The sequence below is a fragment of the Rhinolophus hipposideros genome (assembly GCF_964194185.1).
Source record: "Rhinolophus hipposideros genome assembly, chromosome: 22".
NCBI classification, from domain to species: Eukaryota; Metazoa; Chordata; class Mammalia; order Chiroptera; family Rhinolophidae; genus Rhinolophus; species Rhinolophus hipposideros.
In genome coordinates, this window is record NC_138068.1 from 132,494 (window position 1) to 147,827 (window position 15,334).

Below are 15,334 nucleotides of genomic sequence, written 5' to 3' on the forward strand. Positions count from 1 at the left end.
GCTCCTTCCCCATCATTTGTGACCATGGTGGTCTGGAGAGAGCGGAAGGGGACGGTCCTGGCGCTGGCTGTGTTGGCCGTGGGGCCTCTGGGGCAGACCCGAGCTGTGACCTTGTCCTGGGGCCAGCACTGCATTCCACAGTGACGACCCCTCCAGCTCCTTCGAGACAGACAAGACTGGGAGCTGGCAAAAGTGTAGGCACCTGGGGCCGCAAAGCCAGGTGTCACTGTAAAAGCCACAGACACGTGCTTCAACTGAGGCCACGAAATCTATTCTCATGGCCAGAAACCCAGGTTTCAGGAGGCCCGTGCCCCCTTGCGCTCCCTCTTGCTCCCAGTGCCGTGGCTCACACCCCGTTGAGGCCCCCAGTGTCATGGCCCATGCCCCTTGTGCCCTCCATGCCACAACCTGTGGCCCCCTCACATCCTGCCACAGGACTCAGGGCTCTTTTGCCAGGACCTCTGGATCCCAACAGTCAGTTGGAGGGGCATGCATCTGGACTCTTTCCCCCCTTCCCCCAGCCTGGGGCCTAGACACGGCCAGCAGGGGCTCCACGCTGAATGTCCAGGGTCAGAGTGGGGACATTGAGGTGCTGGCTGCTCAAGAGCGTTTTCTCCACTGTGGAAGGAGTGGGGCCCCTGAACACCACCCTGATGGGTCGTGGCTCTGTGGCTCCCAGCCGGTCCCATGCCTTGCTGTTCTGTGAGTCACCCAGCATCTCCCAATAGCCCTTCTCAGCTCACAGGGCCCCAGATTGGTTTCAATCCTCATGACAGAGCTCTGACCAGTCTGTCCAGCTGGCACTCAGGACGCAGCACCGTTGGCCACCCCTTGAGGTATCCCCCAGGGTGTGTGACTGACTCCACCACCCACCTCATACTGCAGCTTTCCCAGTCACATGTGTCCCTCGCCTGTCTGTGCCCCACGGAGCGCAGGCCCACAGTCTGTCCTGTCTCAGCCCGAAACAACTCAAATGCTACCTGCATCCTCATCCCTTCCCTGAGGACACTGTAATCTACTGCTGTGAACAGCTTTCCCACAGAATCACAGGCGGACCTCGCTTTACTGTGCTTCAGAGACACTGTGTCTGTCCACATCTAGCCAGACCCTCCACCAGCAAAAAGGTTGCAGCTCAATGAAGGCCCGGATGGTGGTCAGCACTTCTCCACACTAATACGTTTTGACTGAGGTATGTGTATTGTTTTTTAGGTGTAACGCTATTGCATACCTAACAGGCTACCCTGTGGTGTAAGAGAACTTGTGCATGCACTGGGAAAGCGTTCGTGTGATGTGCTTTATTGCAGTCCCCTGGAGTGGTACTGGCAGTCTCTGTGGGCGCCCTCGGCTCCTCCTCATGCAGACCCTCCACAGGGCTGCTTGGGCATCTTGTGACAGGGCATGGGTCTCCAGGGTGAGCCATTGACACAGCCAGGAGGCAGCCTCAGCACCTTGGAACACCCATCTCTGAAGCCACATCCTACTCATACGAAGCAACTCACTAAGTCCAGCCCAAGCTCAGGGCTCTGGACACTTTTTAAACCACCACTGTCACCCACGCCTCTCCTGGGGAGAACGAGCTGTTCCTGCACCTGTCTCCTTACTGCGTGGCGGTCACACCTCTGAAGCAACAGCAGTAATTACCGCCTCCACATTCGTCCTGTGCCCTCGAGAGCTCCTTGAGCCGAGAAGCTGAAATGACACCCATCTAAGACAGAGCAGGTGTGAGGTGTAAATGAGCCAGGGGTGGAAGGGGGAGGGGGGTGGAGGCAGCAACTGGCAGGAATGCGGGGGAGGGGCGGTGGCAAGAGGCCCCTGTGGCCTGAGTCTCCCACTGGGCCCCAGTTTGCCCTCTGGCCCCAGCAGAGCATGTCCAAGGCAGAGAAGGTGCCAATGGAGCCTCCTTAAAAGAGCCCAGACCCGGGCCTGCCCAGTGGCTCAGGCGGTTAGAGCTCATGCTCCTAACTCTGAAGGCTGCCAGTTTGATTCCCACATGGGCCAGTGGGCTCTCAACCACAAGGTTGCCAGTTCAATTCCTCCAGTCCTGCACGGGATGGTGGGCTGTGCCCCCTGCAACTAAGATTGAACACAGCACCTTGAGCTGAGCTCCCGGATGGCTCAGTTGGTTGGAGCGCGTCCTCTCAACCACAAGGTTGCCGGTTTGACTCCTGCGAGGGATGGTGGGCTGTTCCCCCTCCAACTAGAAAACGGCAACTGGACCTGGAGCTGAGCTCGCCCTCCACAACTAAGACTGAAAGGACAACAACTTGAAGCTGAATGGCACCCTCCACAACTAAAATTAAAAAGACAACAACTTGACTTGGAAAAAAGTCCTGGAAGTACACACTGTTCCCCAATAAAGTCCTGTTCGCTTTCCCCAATAAAATCTTTTTTAAAAAAAGAGCCCAGACCCTTTCCTCCCTTGGGTGGCTCCTGCCCCCATCCACAGCTCAGCAACGGAGCGACAATTCTTCCACTGGAAACACCATGATGGGGACCAAGGCAGATCCACAGACCCCAGCCCCATCCCCACATCCAACGGGAGGGAGAGTCCTCGTGCAGGGTCCAGGGAGCCATGGACTAGCAGGCAGAGAGAGCCCTCATGAGAATCCTGCCCAGAGGAGTTGCTGCTGTCTGCAGGGTCTCTGCTCCCGCTCCCCACACAAGAACGCAGGATATGGTGAGACCAAAAAGGAACAACAATGGAGCCATAGGTAGGGGAGTCACACCACTATAGTCTCGATGGCAGCTGGCCGACACACAAAAGCAAACATCTGCTAGTACCCAACGAGGGGTCTTCCTGTACCCCAGTCTTGCTGGCAGCCGGAGGAGACACAGGAAGTGGGATCAACACAATCCGCAATCCACAATCCGCTTGCTAACTGCACTTGGCAGCCTCGCCATGCAGTTATATTAGTGGCTAGTGGCTAACTGGTTACAGATGACAGCCATCTACTACCTGAGCCCGCACCTTTCCACGTGAGGTCCAGAGCCTGGAAAATGCTCTCTGGGACTCTGTCCCCACACTGCCCTCCCCACGCCCCCCACCCCCGCCAAGGAAGCTTTTTCTGTCACCCCCCCTTGGGCGGTGGAGGGCACGGAGTGTCCCCATGCTCTGAGATCCTGATCCCAGGGAGAACACAGCCTTCTCCCCTGGTCCCCAAATACCACGGCCACTGCCCAGACCCCGGCAGAGCAACACCCAGCCTGGCCCCTCGGCAGGGTTCGCTGAGGTCCAACCCGGCTGCTGAGCCCTCCCCAGGCCTCGGCCTTCCCCACAACCCCGCAGGCAAGATTCAGCCATCCCTTCTACACAAGCGAAAAACCCGAGGCTCAGAGAGGCCAGATCTGACCAAGCCCCCGGCTATGGCCCGCCGCGGCGGGCCGGGGGCGGGGCCGGGACCCGGAGGCGGGGCGGGGCCTGGAGGCGGGGCGGAGGCGGGGTCAGAGGCGGGGACGAGGTACTGGGCTGAGGCCGGGCCTGGAAGCGGGGCGGGGCGACGGTGGGTGGCGGGTGGGGCTGGAGGCGGGGTGGGGCGGGGCTTGGCAGGCGGGGAGGTGGGGCCGAAGCAGGGGCTGGCGTTCCGGCTCCCAAGTACCGAACGCTTCAGGACCGGGCGGAGGCGGGCACAGTCCTGGAGAGCAGGGGGACCGTCGCCGCTCCTTGCCCCTCACCCATGCCTGGCCTGGCAGGTCCGCGCAGATGCTCTCTGTGGGGTCGCCCTGGACTCGCAGCCTGTGCGGCGGGATGGTCCCAGCCTCCAGGACACGCGCTCGAGTCCCCTCCTCCGCGGGCTACACCACGTCCTGAGCGCCTTCAACTAATTGAGCTGAGTGGCACATTCCTCCCAAACTTCTCCTTGATTGCTACGTTTTTGTTTTAACAGCAAAGTGCCTGCATTAAAATGTGTATACAACCGCACCTTGGTCTGTCTGCCTGTGACCAAGCACTTGGGCACAAGGTCGCCCTCACTACCCCTCCAAAGCCCCTGTCTCTGATAGGGTCATCTGTTGGAAGCGTCAACCTGGGCAAAACTGAGCCCACACAGAAGCCAGGAGCCTCCTGCCTCTCAGGACCGTCAAGGAAGGCTGTTCTGTTCATCTTTCATCAAAACTCCCCTTCGATCCCCTCAAGGAAGGAGGACAGGGCTAGGTAGGGTGGGTGGCTTGCTGAGACTACATGGGGTGAAGAAAACTTACACCCCACACGCTGGACCCACAGAGAACCTCTAATTGCAGGGAAGAATCCAGTGGTTGGTTGTTTACGGAGACAGTATTTGTGCTAAAGACAAATTAACAGCCCCCAACACGTCATGAACTAGTCACACCCCCTACCAAAGTTGGATCCTCCGGGGGACCCTCCACTAAGAACAGAGCCTGGCCAGGTGAGAAGCTCGGAGCAGGGGTGAGGGCTCCATATGCTAACCCCAGAGAAGTTATCCCAACAGCCCCGCCTGCAGGCATCAGAAACACCTGGTCAATGGGAGGGGTTTATTATGGACCCACTTCGTGGCCCTAGGTTCAGGTAGGTTGCGTGCAGGGGAAATCACACTTGTTGCATGCACAAATACATGAGATACATCACACAGACAGGCAGGTTCACAAATCTTTCAGCCATGCCAAGAAAGCACCGAAGCTTCGGAGGTGCCGGCCCTCAGGAACCGCCCTCAGGGCCAGGGCTCCCCAAGCAGAAGCCAGCCCAGGGTCAGGACTTCCTGTCCTCTAAGAGAGCCTAAGGTCACTTGGCCGGGGCTGAGCTCAGCTCATGGGTGGAGGCGGGATGGAGTCTCCTCAACATTGCAGGAACCCATAGCTTCCATCTGTAGCCTGGGGACGGTGCTTCTCCAGTGACCACAGCAGGGAGACACCCCACACACACACACTAGTGTCCCCAAAGCCCAGGCAGTCCTCACAGCTTGGCCCCACCCTTAACCCAGCTCTGAAGGTGAAACCATCCTCTGATGTGGCACAGTTTAAGACGAGTCCTGGCAGCAGAACTCTTGGGTTGCCCCCACAGACACCTTAAATGAAGCAGTGGGTATGCAGAGCAAAACCCATCGTGGCTGCCACTCTTCCAAGGCCACCAACACCCAGAGAGTGCAGGGTCCTGCCAAGCAACCAAGATGAGGAACAGGGCCACGTTAAGAGTGATGGAGCAGCCTGCGGTGATGAGGTGATGCCCCAGCCAGCTCCGCACGCTTGGACAGCACAATGGTTCACTGGGCTTCTGGAGGGAAAAGCTCGCTGCGCAGCGTCTGAAGGGACACGGGGGCCGGGTAATTACACTGCCGCGGTTCCCGGCCCGGCAAGCCCGCATCAGCAGGCCCAAGCTCGGGCGAGTCCCACTGCCCACAGACGCCTGCTGGACTCCCCAGGCAGTGTCAGGCACGTCCAGCTGCCTGAGGACACGCTGCCATTTCCATCACGACAGCGCACAGCACAGGGGCACGCCTCCAGCTGTGTGCCCGCCCGAGGGTGCAGCAGGGGAGGTGCCAGCAGAGTCCCGTGAAGCGTGGGTGTGTTGGTGTGAGCTCTGGCCAGGCATACTCACTGGTCAGTCCTTGAGCCCCACCTGCACCGGGAGAGCAGGTTTAGTGTGACCGGCTCCACAGGGAAGCCCTAATGCTCTGACCTGTCCCGTGATGTCACCAGGCCCTCTGGGCCACAGGCAAGGTGGCCAAGGCTGGCGAGGCTCAGGGCGCAGGTGCCTCCGCCTAGAGGGCAGTGACCTGGGTGAGCTCCGTGTTGGGTGTGGACGGGCTCTGCGGGCTGACAGGCCCCATGGGCAGGTCCACGCCTAGTCATGCAGGCCGCGGTACCGCCTCGGAGGTCTTACAGGCCAGGGCCACGTCCTTGGCGATGCTGCGCACGCGGCCGGACACGGGCACGTCGCGGCGCAGGGCGGACGCGCAGCAGAACTTGCGGAAGCAGGCCTTGAAGTTCTCGTCCAGGAAGGCGTAGAGGATGGGGTTGAGGCAGCTGTTGACGTAGCCGAGGGCCGTGCAGAAACGCAGGATGGCCACCGCCGTCTCACTGCCCGGCTGAACCCCCAGCCCTTGAACCAGCACAAAGAGCTGCACAGGCGTCCAGCAGCCCACGAACACGGCCACCACAACCAGCACTAGCCGCGTGATGCGCCGCAGGTTCCGGTCCTTCTCGCGGGAGCCGGAGAGCAGGCGGACGCCGCGCAGCCGCCGGATCATGAGGCTGTAGCAGACGGAAATGACGAACACCGGGATGATGAAGGAGAAGAGGAAGATGCAGACGGCAAACAGGGGGCCCCAGTAGTCCTGTGGGGCGGGGACCTCCACCAGACACTCGATCTCTGCGGAGAGAGGGACAGGGTCAGGCCGTGGGCGTGGTCAGGCACTGGGAGGGGCGGGGCCGGACAGGGGCGGGGCCGGGGAGGGCGGGGCCAGGTGGCGCTGGGCGTGGTCGGGGGGTAGGGGGGCTGGTGGGGGCGGGGCGATGGGGGCGGGGCCGGACAGGGGCGGGGGCCGGGGAGGGCGGGGCCAGGTGGCGCTGGGCGTGGTCGGGGTAGGGGCGGGGCTGTGGGGGGGTGGGGCGGGGCGATGGGGGCGGGGCCGGACAGGGGCGGGGCCGGGGAGGGCGGGGGCCAGGTGGCGCTGGGCGTGGTCGGGGGTGGGGGCGGGGCTGGTGGGGGCGGGGGGGCGGTGGGGGCGGGGCCGGGAGGGCGGGGCCGGGAGGGCGGGGCCAGGTGGAGCTGGGCGTGGTCGGGTAGGGGCGGGGCTGGTGGGGCGGGGCGGTGGGGGCGGGGCGTGTCGCGGAGCCGAGAAGGGGTCACCCCGAACCTGGGAGCATAGCACTGGGGAGGAGGGGCCACCCACTGACCTTCATCCTCTACCTGGGCCGAGCCCATGATGGCCACAGGAATGCCGACGACAGAAGCCAGGGCCCAGATGGCCACATTGACAGCCTGGGCCTTGCTGGATGTGCGGACATCGAGGGCGCGGATGGGGTGGCAAATGGCTACATAGCGGTCCACGCTCATGGCAGTCAGCGTGAAGGTGCTGGTGAACATGTTGTAATAGTCGATGGCAATGACTGTTTTGCACAGGGCATTCCCAAATGGCCAGAAGCCCAGGAGGACGTCTGTGGCCTGGAAGGGTAGGGTCAGCAGCACCAAGGTGTCTGCCAGGGCCAAGTTAAAGATGTAAATGTTGGTAGCTGTCTTCATCTTGGTGTGTCTGCAGAAAGGACGGAAAAGGGGGGTTTCATTTGGCCGCCCTGTCTGGACCTGGCAGCAAAGGCAAGGGGCCCTTGGTCACCATAAGGGGCACCGCCTCTGAGACCGTGTTAAAAGGCAGGTTTCTGGGCCCAGACTAACGGCATGGAGCCTGGGGGCAAACATTTTAGCAAGCTCCTCAAGGACACACATAAAAGCGTTCCAAACCTAAAGACTGTTCTGCTTTGGGAAAGCTGGGTGTGAGGGCCAGCAGAGCACACAGCAGGCTCTGTCTAGGAGCAAAGGGGCAGGAATCTAAGAGAAGGAACCTGTCCTCCTCCTTTCAAAGTCTCCCCAAAGACCCCCACTCCACCCCACCCCGTGGACTAAATGCTGTTTCTACAACAGCCAGAGGCCTCAGAGCCGCGGAGTCTGAAGAGCACACCAGAGAGGCTCCGGCCATACCGAGACAGTGAGCACGATGGCGGGGGCTCTGATGAGAGCTGGCTGGGGAAGTTGTGGTGCTTAATAATTGGTGTTGAATGAATTAATAGTTGTGACAGTGGGGACGCTGGTGCTGCTCGTGACGGGGGTGGAGGTGGTGATGGTGATGGCAGCAGCAAGTCCAGAGAGAGCAATGCTCCTCGACGCTGAAGCTGCTATGAGGGAATCGGAGGTTTAGTTCTGCCCCTTAAAGAGGGATTAAAAATAAGCACTCGGGCCTTATTATGACCAAATAACAGCAGCCATGACAATGACGATGGCAGATACCTGTGCCAAGCTCTTCACAGGGCTTTTATCTCATTTCAGATTCCAAAAAATGCTATTTTGATCCTCACTCTATGCAGAAAGACAGTCAGGCTCAGAGAATCCAAGTGGCCTTCTCAAGGAGTCAGGGCAAGTGGAAAACAGAGGGGCAAGAGAACGAGAAGACCAGCCACAGATGGGAGAGAAGATTTGCCCGAGACACACATGATACAGGGCTGTTGTTCAGAACACACAAAGAACTCTTAAAACTCAACAATAAGAAAAGCAACAACTCATTTAAAAAATGGGCTGAAGACCTGAGCACACCTCACCCAAGAAGACACACAGACGGCAAATAAGCACAGAAGATGCTCCCCGTCTCGTCATCAGGGAAACGCAAATTAAGGCAACGCGACAGCCCTGCACCCCTGTCAGGACGGCCACGACCCCGAGCACCGACACCACACGCCGGCGGGGACATGGGGCCACGGGAACCCTCAGTCACTGTGGGGAAAGCAAACGGGGCAGCCGCTTTGGAGGACAGTTTGGCGGTTTCTTACAGAGCTAAACATACTCCTAGGATCCAGCAATCAGGCTCCTTGGTATTTACCCAAAGGAGCTGGAAGCTTGTCCACATGAAACCTGCACACGGACGTTTACAGCAGCTTTATGCACAATCTCCAGAAGTTGGAAGCCACCAGGATGTCCTCCAGTGGGTGATGGATAAGCAAACTGTCCATCCAGACAGTGGAATGTTACTCAGCACTAACAAGAAATGAGCTGTCGGGCCATGAAAAGACACGGAGGAACCTTAAATGCACGTGACTAAGCGAGAGAAGCCAATCTGAAAAGGCTGCACCCGTGTGATTCCAACTACACGACCTTCTGGAAAAGACAAAACCAAGGAGACAGTGAAGACCAGTGGATGCCAGGAGGTGTGGGGGGGTGAGGGGGATGGACAGGGGAGCACAGGGCACTTTCAGGACAGTGAACTACTGTGTGTGCCACTGTAGTGGTGGGGACATGACATCACACGTGTCCAAACCCACAGAACGTCCAACACCGAGAGGGACCCTAAGTACCAAAATAAGCTCATCAATTGTAAACTGTACTGTTCTGGAGGAGGCGTGGGCAATGGGCGTCTGTTGTGGGGGTCAGGGGCCGTATGGCAAACCTCTGTACCTTGTCCTCAGCTTTGCTAAAACTGCTCTACCAGGTTAAATCTATAAAGGAGGCAGGCTTAGAGCCCGGGCCAGCACTGGGAAGGGCAGCCGGCCCCCCAGCCCCTTGTCTGAGCACTCACACAGCACTCACAGCAACATGACAAATGGTGCACTCACACCGTACGATGTGTGCATGCTAGTGCATGCATTTGCACTCACATGTGAGTGCACGTACATGTGCAGCATATGGTACATGCTCACACATAGGACACACACTCACACATGGATATACACCTCTGTGCACACACTTGCACACATGTGCTCCTCTGCATGTCCCTGCTCTGTCCCCACCCTGTCCCCATGCTTTTCCCACACTCTCACTGCATCACCCCCCACACTGTCCCAATGATTTCATCCCCAATCCTGCAGCCTGGCTGCCCCTCTTGGCCCCACAAGCTTTCTCATTCTGAGCACCAACAGAGGCTGGAGCTGGCCTGGATGCCAGCAGTAAACAAGAGCCCTGGAGCCAGAGGAAAGGGGCTTCTGCTGCCTGCCCACCTGCCTGGGGACCAGCCCTGCGATGGGTGACAAGATCTGCCTCTTGGGGTCGCTGCAGCACCCATCCATCCTCATGCAGCAACTTGGCTGGGCGCCTGGCTCAGACCAGAAGCGTGGCATCATCTGTCAGGACTCAGGGTGACACTCCATCAGGGACAGAGCTGCACCCCCCATTCCCACCGGGACTGGGCCAGAGCAGGACTGGTCCCTCTCTCCCTATCCAGGTGCCCCACCCAGAGGAGGCAAGCGTCCAGGGCCTCAGGACTAGCCCCGCTCCATGACAGGACAACCAGGAATGAAATGGGGGGAGCAGGAAGTCCCCAACTGCCAGGCCCGCCCAGAACAGTCCCTGCCTCAGTTTCCCCTTGCAGCTGTGTGAAAATCACCCATCGGGACCCAGCTCACCTGAGGATGACGTACATGACGAGGCAGTTGCCCAGCAGCCCCCCTATGCACACAGCCAGATAAAGCCCCATGATGGTGACCTTGAGCCCGAGGGACAGGAAGGCACTGTGGCTGGCATTGAGCAGCAGGTGGGGTGGCAAGCTGTGGTTGGGGCTCACGAAGGACAGGTTGTCCTGCAGGTGGCTGTTGTAGAGAACCTCCCAGAGTGGGGCGGGGAAGAGGGTCTCCATGCTGCCGCCTGTGTGTGAGACACAGGCACACATGAGCACGGTGCCTGACACCCCCAGCCGAGGCCTCCAGCACAGTGTGTAGGGCCCAGCAGGCAAGGGCCCCCCACGGGCAGCCACAGTCACCGAGGCACACGCACACGCACAGGGACACACAGACAGGGACACACACAGAGCACGCATGCACGCTCAGGACATGGTCTCCTCTGGCTTACAGACTCCCACATGGGCCGTGTGGCAGTACTTACACACCAGGACACGTGTCCACCCACAGAGACTCACAGCAGGCTGGTGCTATGTGCTCACAGACGCAGGGACACACACACACACACACGCATGCACGCACACACACACGCACACACACGTGCACACACGCACATGCACACGCGCGCACACGCGCACACACACACACGCACACACAGATGCCCACTGTCTTCATGCACACACAGGCACAGAAAGGACGGAGACAGGCCCTGAAAGCCCTGGGACACAGCACAGGGGAGGCGGCCTTGCTCACAGCTTCCTCCTGCCCCTCCCTGAGAGCTGCAGGCCGCTGCAGGTCACCCCACGGCCCGCAGCCCGCAGCCCACATCCAGCGGCTCAGTTCTTACCTGGGCAGGCAGCCTCACTGGGAGCTGGGACAGCAGAGACCCTGCCCCTCGGCCAGGGTGGGGAGCCCTGCGCGCCGGCACTCAGCAGGCAGTCTGGATGGGACTGCACCGCGGCTGCTCCTCAGTACACGCCAGACCAGACGCACAGCCTAGCGCTCAGTGGGGGAGGGGAGGAGGCTGCGGCTCCAGAGGGGGCGGGGCCGCGCAGGCCTGAGGAGGGGGCGGCAGGGGAGGGGTCACCGGGCCCACACCAGGTGGGGACAGACACAAGGACCAGAGATAAATGACATTTAGGGATAAATGTGAGAGGTTCAGACCCACAGAGCCCAGAAAGGGACAGGCTCAGACACAGATGCCCACAGGAACCCAGACATGTAGACAGACATACACACAGGACACCTGGGGACTCAGGGACAGGCACACAGAGACAGGCACACACACAAGGACAGACACAGGAGAAGCGTGCAAGACACACAGACATGGGGTCACATCTCACATGCAGACACATGGCCTTGGACAGACTCAGACCAGCCCTGGTTGACATTCCATGCCCAGAATAGCGCCCCACAGCCAGGCCCCCGGGGCAGGGAGCTGGACACACAGTGGTGTCCAGCCTGGCCAGCCTGGAGTGGACCAGAGCCTTGCTGTCAAGAAGCAAGATGCCTAGACCCTACTGTGTGCCCTACATGCCTACTGTGCTTCACGCCAGTCACAAACACAAGCTCCCACATCACCACCACACCTGCTCCTTGCTGTCAGCATTACCTGTGCAGACAGGCGCATTGAGCCTTGGGTATGAAGCCACTTGTCAAAGTGGCAGAGACGGTTCAAACCCAGGTCTACCTGTCACGTTGAGATACACCACGGGTGTCTCTACTGCAGCTGAGTCCCAGAGTAATGTCTGGGCACCGTTCTCTCACAGCCTTAGCCCTCCCACAGAGAGGCCTCCTGCCCAGCACTGGGGTCGCACGCCTTGTGGGTGACCCCTGAGCTCAGTCATCGGCCCCCACCAGTCACAAGGTCATTCTTCCTGCACCTGCTCTGCCCATAGCCTAGATCCTGCTCTGAGAAGCTGTCTCCAAGGATGGACCTGGTTGCTAGGTGACTGGCAGCAGCGTCGCTAGGATACCTGGCAAATCTGGAGAGGACGGAGGCTGCAGATGCCCCAGGACTCAGCATCCCAAAGTGTCCCCCAGGATTTGTCTGCATCTTCGCCGCAGCCAGCTCAGGGACACGTGTGGACATGTGTCCACAGAGACACTCAGGAAACAGGGACACACAGAGTCACATGCCTGCAGACACATGCAGAGATGTCCAAATAGGTCCATGGGAACACACACAGACACGGGTACGTGCTCAGAAATTCAATGGCACTCGCAGGGGCGTGCACACACATGCAAACCCACACCAAGGTGTGTGCAAGGCACACGGGTAGACACGTGGGAACAGACAGACACAAAGATCAAGGCCCCAGACACCCGGCCGCGCACAGGCACCAGCCTCTCCCCGTGAGGCATTATCCGGCTGACCCCAGGAACCCGAGAGCCTCAGCTCCCACCGCCAACCCTGGCTGGGCGCACCCAGGTCTGAGCAGCCAGCCTGAGTCCCTGCCCTGGCTCCCTGGGCCACCTGGCTGCTCACCAGGCTGCAGAGCCACGTTTCTTGATGGCTGTCAGCTGCCTCGTGTCCCAGGCCCCAGGCTGGGGAAAGCAAAGGGTCATGACGCTGCTTCGAGGCTGGATGTAAGTTCTAGACAGAGCCAGCACAGAGGACAGCTACAGGTGGACACCTGGCTCTCACAGGCACAGTCTCAGCCAAAGGACAGGCTTGGTCACCTGGCTGGTGGGTGGCCAGGCCCAGATGCTGACTACACTCCCTGGGGGTGGCTGCAGTCCAGCTCGGGACCCTTCGGGGCTCCCACAAAGGGGGCATGGCACAGAGGAAATGGCCCAGGCCTCTCCTGAGCCCTGAGCAGCAAGGGTAAGACAGAACATACGTGTCACACATGGGAGAGCAGGGGACACATGTTATATAAGAGAGCATTTGTGGGCGGCCCAGTGGCTCAGTTGGTTAGAGCAGGAGTTCTGAACAACAGGGTTGCCGGTTTGATTCTCACGTGGGTCAGTGAGCTGCACCCTCCACACCTAGATTGAATACGGCTTGAGCTTGGAGCTGAGCCAATGGTGGGTGACCTGTTGGCTTGTGGTTAGAGCGTGAGCTCATAACACTAACATCGCTGTTTTGAGTCCTGCATGGGCCAGTGAGCTGTATCCTCCACAACTAGATTGAAAAACAACAACTTTACATCCTGGAAAAACACAGTTCCCCAATATTCCCCAATTAAAAAAAGAAAGGATTGTAATAATTCTGAATTTCATCGTAATGAATTACTTTGTCCTTGTGATTTTTAACTTTCATAATACTTATACAGAGGGTGCCAAAAAAAGTATACACATTTTAAGAAAGGAAAATTGTATTAAAACTGTAATAATATATACCGATAACAAAAGATGAATACAAGTCACGTTTGACTTCTGCAATTACAAGAGGTGCTCAGAGTGGTTACCATCAGCATCCAGACACTTCTGATTATGGCAAACTACTACTTGAGCAACGTTGACCAACGTGTCCTCTTGTGTACATTTTTTTGGCACCCCCAGTATACAGCAACAGTAGAACTGAGTTGCAGAATTTCAATATGATACATGTGGTAGTCATTTAATAAAGCTTAGCAATTTCATTGTGAAGTTTTATCGTCAAACTTTGGTGCCAATCAACATATTTTTAGATGTCAGCCTTGAAAACCCCACATCAGCCCTTGAAAACCCCACAAACCCTGGACACAAAAACAAAGTGAAGAATTTTTATGTAAATGTAAAATTATTACAAGATTAAAACTTTTAACATATATATATATATATATATGTATGTATGTAAAGATGTGATGGTCTAGTACCTAAAATTCTGTCAGACTTACAGAAAGTGAGCATATTTCACTTAAGCAATAATGATGATGATGACGATATTGTTTATTTTAAAAAGAAAGGTTTTTTTTTGTTTTTAACAGGACTTTTATTCGGGAACAGCGTGTACTTCCAGGCCTTCTTTTTTCCAAGTCAAGTTGTTGTCCTTTCAATCTTAGTTATGTAGGGTGCGTACGGCAACCTTGTGGTTGAGAGCCCACTGGCCCATGTGGGAATCGAACCGGCAGCCTTCGGAGTTAGGAGTGTGGAGCTCCAACCGACTGAGCCACCGGCCCAGCCCAATGACAATATTGTTAGCATACATTTACTGAAACACTTTTTATGTCAGCCACAGTTCTAAGTGATTTAAAAGTTCTATTTCATTTAGTTGAATTCTGTCAAATAGTTCAAATAGAGTTTTATATATGACAAACAAACCAAACCAAAACAAACAAACTAAAAAACAAAGGGAAGGGTGGCCGGGTGGCTCAGTTGGTTAGAGAGCACTCATTGGTTAGAGCGCGAGCTCTTAATAACAACAAGGTTGCGGGTTCCACTCCCGCAAGGGATGGTGGGCTGCGCCCCATGCAACCAAAGATTGAAAACCAAGACTGGACCTGGAGCTGAGCTGCGCCGTCCACAACTAGATTGAAGGACAACGACTTGGAGCTGATGGGCCCTGGGGAAACACATTGGTTCCCCAATATTCCCCAATAAAATTTATAAACAAAAAACAAAGGGAAGACACCTGCCTGCTGGTCTCTTGTTCACTGAGGCCCAGACACAAAAGCCATCTTCCCTCCCAGTAGAACCAGGTGTGTGGAAAAGCAGGAAAAAGGTGTCTTCAGGAATGGGAGCTCTATGGGCACCAGGCCCTCCCGGAATTAGAGGGAAGGAGGTGTCAAAGTTTTCAATCCTACAAAAAGTCACAAGTCCCTCCTTGAAGGAAAGCATGCCCCTATTCCACGTGTAACCCCACTGTAGCCCCAGGAGCCAGCAAGCCTCTCCTTTCTTGTGTGGCCCCCTGGCTGGGAACCCGGGAAGCTGAGAGGAGGGCCCAGATCCTTGTCTCGGAGGACTCACCCACGTGGGAGCAAGGAGTGGGGGCCAGAGGCAGCCCCAGCCTGGACTATGTGTATCCAGGAGGCCTGCTTGGAGGAGGTGGCCTGCTAAATCAGCCTTCCTAAGCCCTCACTGCTTCTTCTGGAGCCTCATCTTCAACAAGCCACCAAGTTGGTGCTGAGTCCCAAGGCCCAGGCCATCCCTCAAAGGCACACACAGGGCTGGAGGGGCCAACGTCCAAGGAACAGCTATGTAAAGCCCTGGGGGCTTAAGGGTGGGAGTTTGACGGGTGCAAGCTCAGGAATATAGGGGCACAGAGTCATAGGAAGTCAGAGCAAGCTTCCCAAAACAATGGGAACAGTCAATAGCCTCCTACACAGAGGCCAGGACCTCAGCTGGGACCCCATCCCAAAGC

General features: G+C 57.5%; 1 protein-coding gene across 4 annotated transcripts; it reads right to left on the reverse strand.

Annotated features, from left to right (window-relative positions):
- Nucleotides 1-4,473: 4,473 nt before the first annotated feature.
- Nucleotides 4,474-12,134, reverse strand: OPRL1 (opioid related nociceptin receptor 1). 4 transcript variants are annotated; one of them, XM_081034087.1, is made up of 5 exons: nucleotides 11,660-11,970; nucleotides 10,895-11,104; nucleotides 10,057-10,294; nucleotides 6,850-7,205; nucleotides 4,474-6,322 (listed from the first exon to the last, which is right to left on the reverse strand). In XM_081034087.1, exons 3-5 carry the CDS (start codon nucleotides 10,284-10,286, stop codon nucleotides 5,799-5,801), a joined length of 1,110 nt encoding a protein of 369 aa, XP_080890213.1. In that variant the 5' UTR covers nucleotides 10,287-10,294; nucleotides 10,895-11,104; nucleotides 11,660-11,970; the 3' UTR covers nucleotides 4,474-5,798. The 4 variants fall into 4 exon arrangements, with proteins under 4 accessions (XP_080890213.1, XP_080890215.1, XP_080890214.1 ...); XM_081034089.1 differs by lacking the exons at nucleotides 10,895-11,104; nucleotides 11,660-11,970 and adding an exon at nucleotides 12,024-12,134; XM_081034088.1 differs by lacking the exon at nucleotides 10,895-11,104 and having other exon boundaries at nucleotides 11,660-11,972.
- Nucleotides 12,135-15,334: the final 3,200 nt, after the last annotated feature.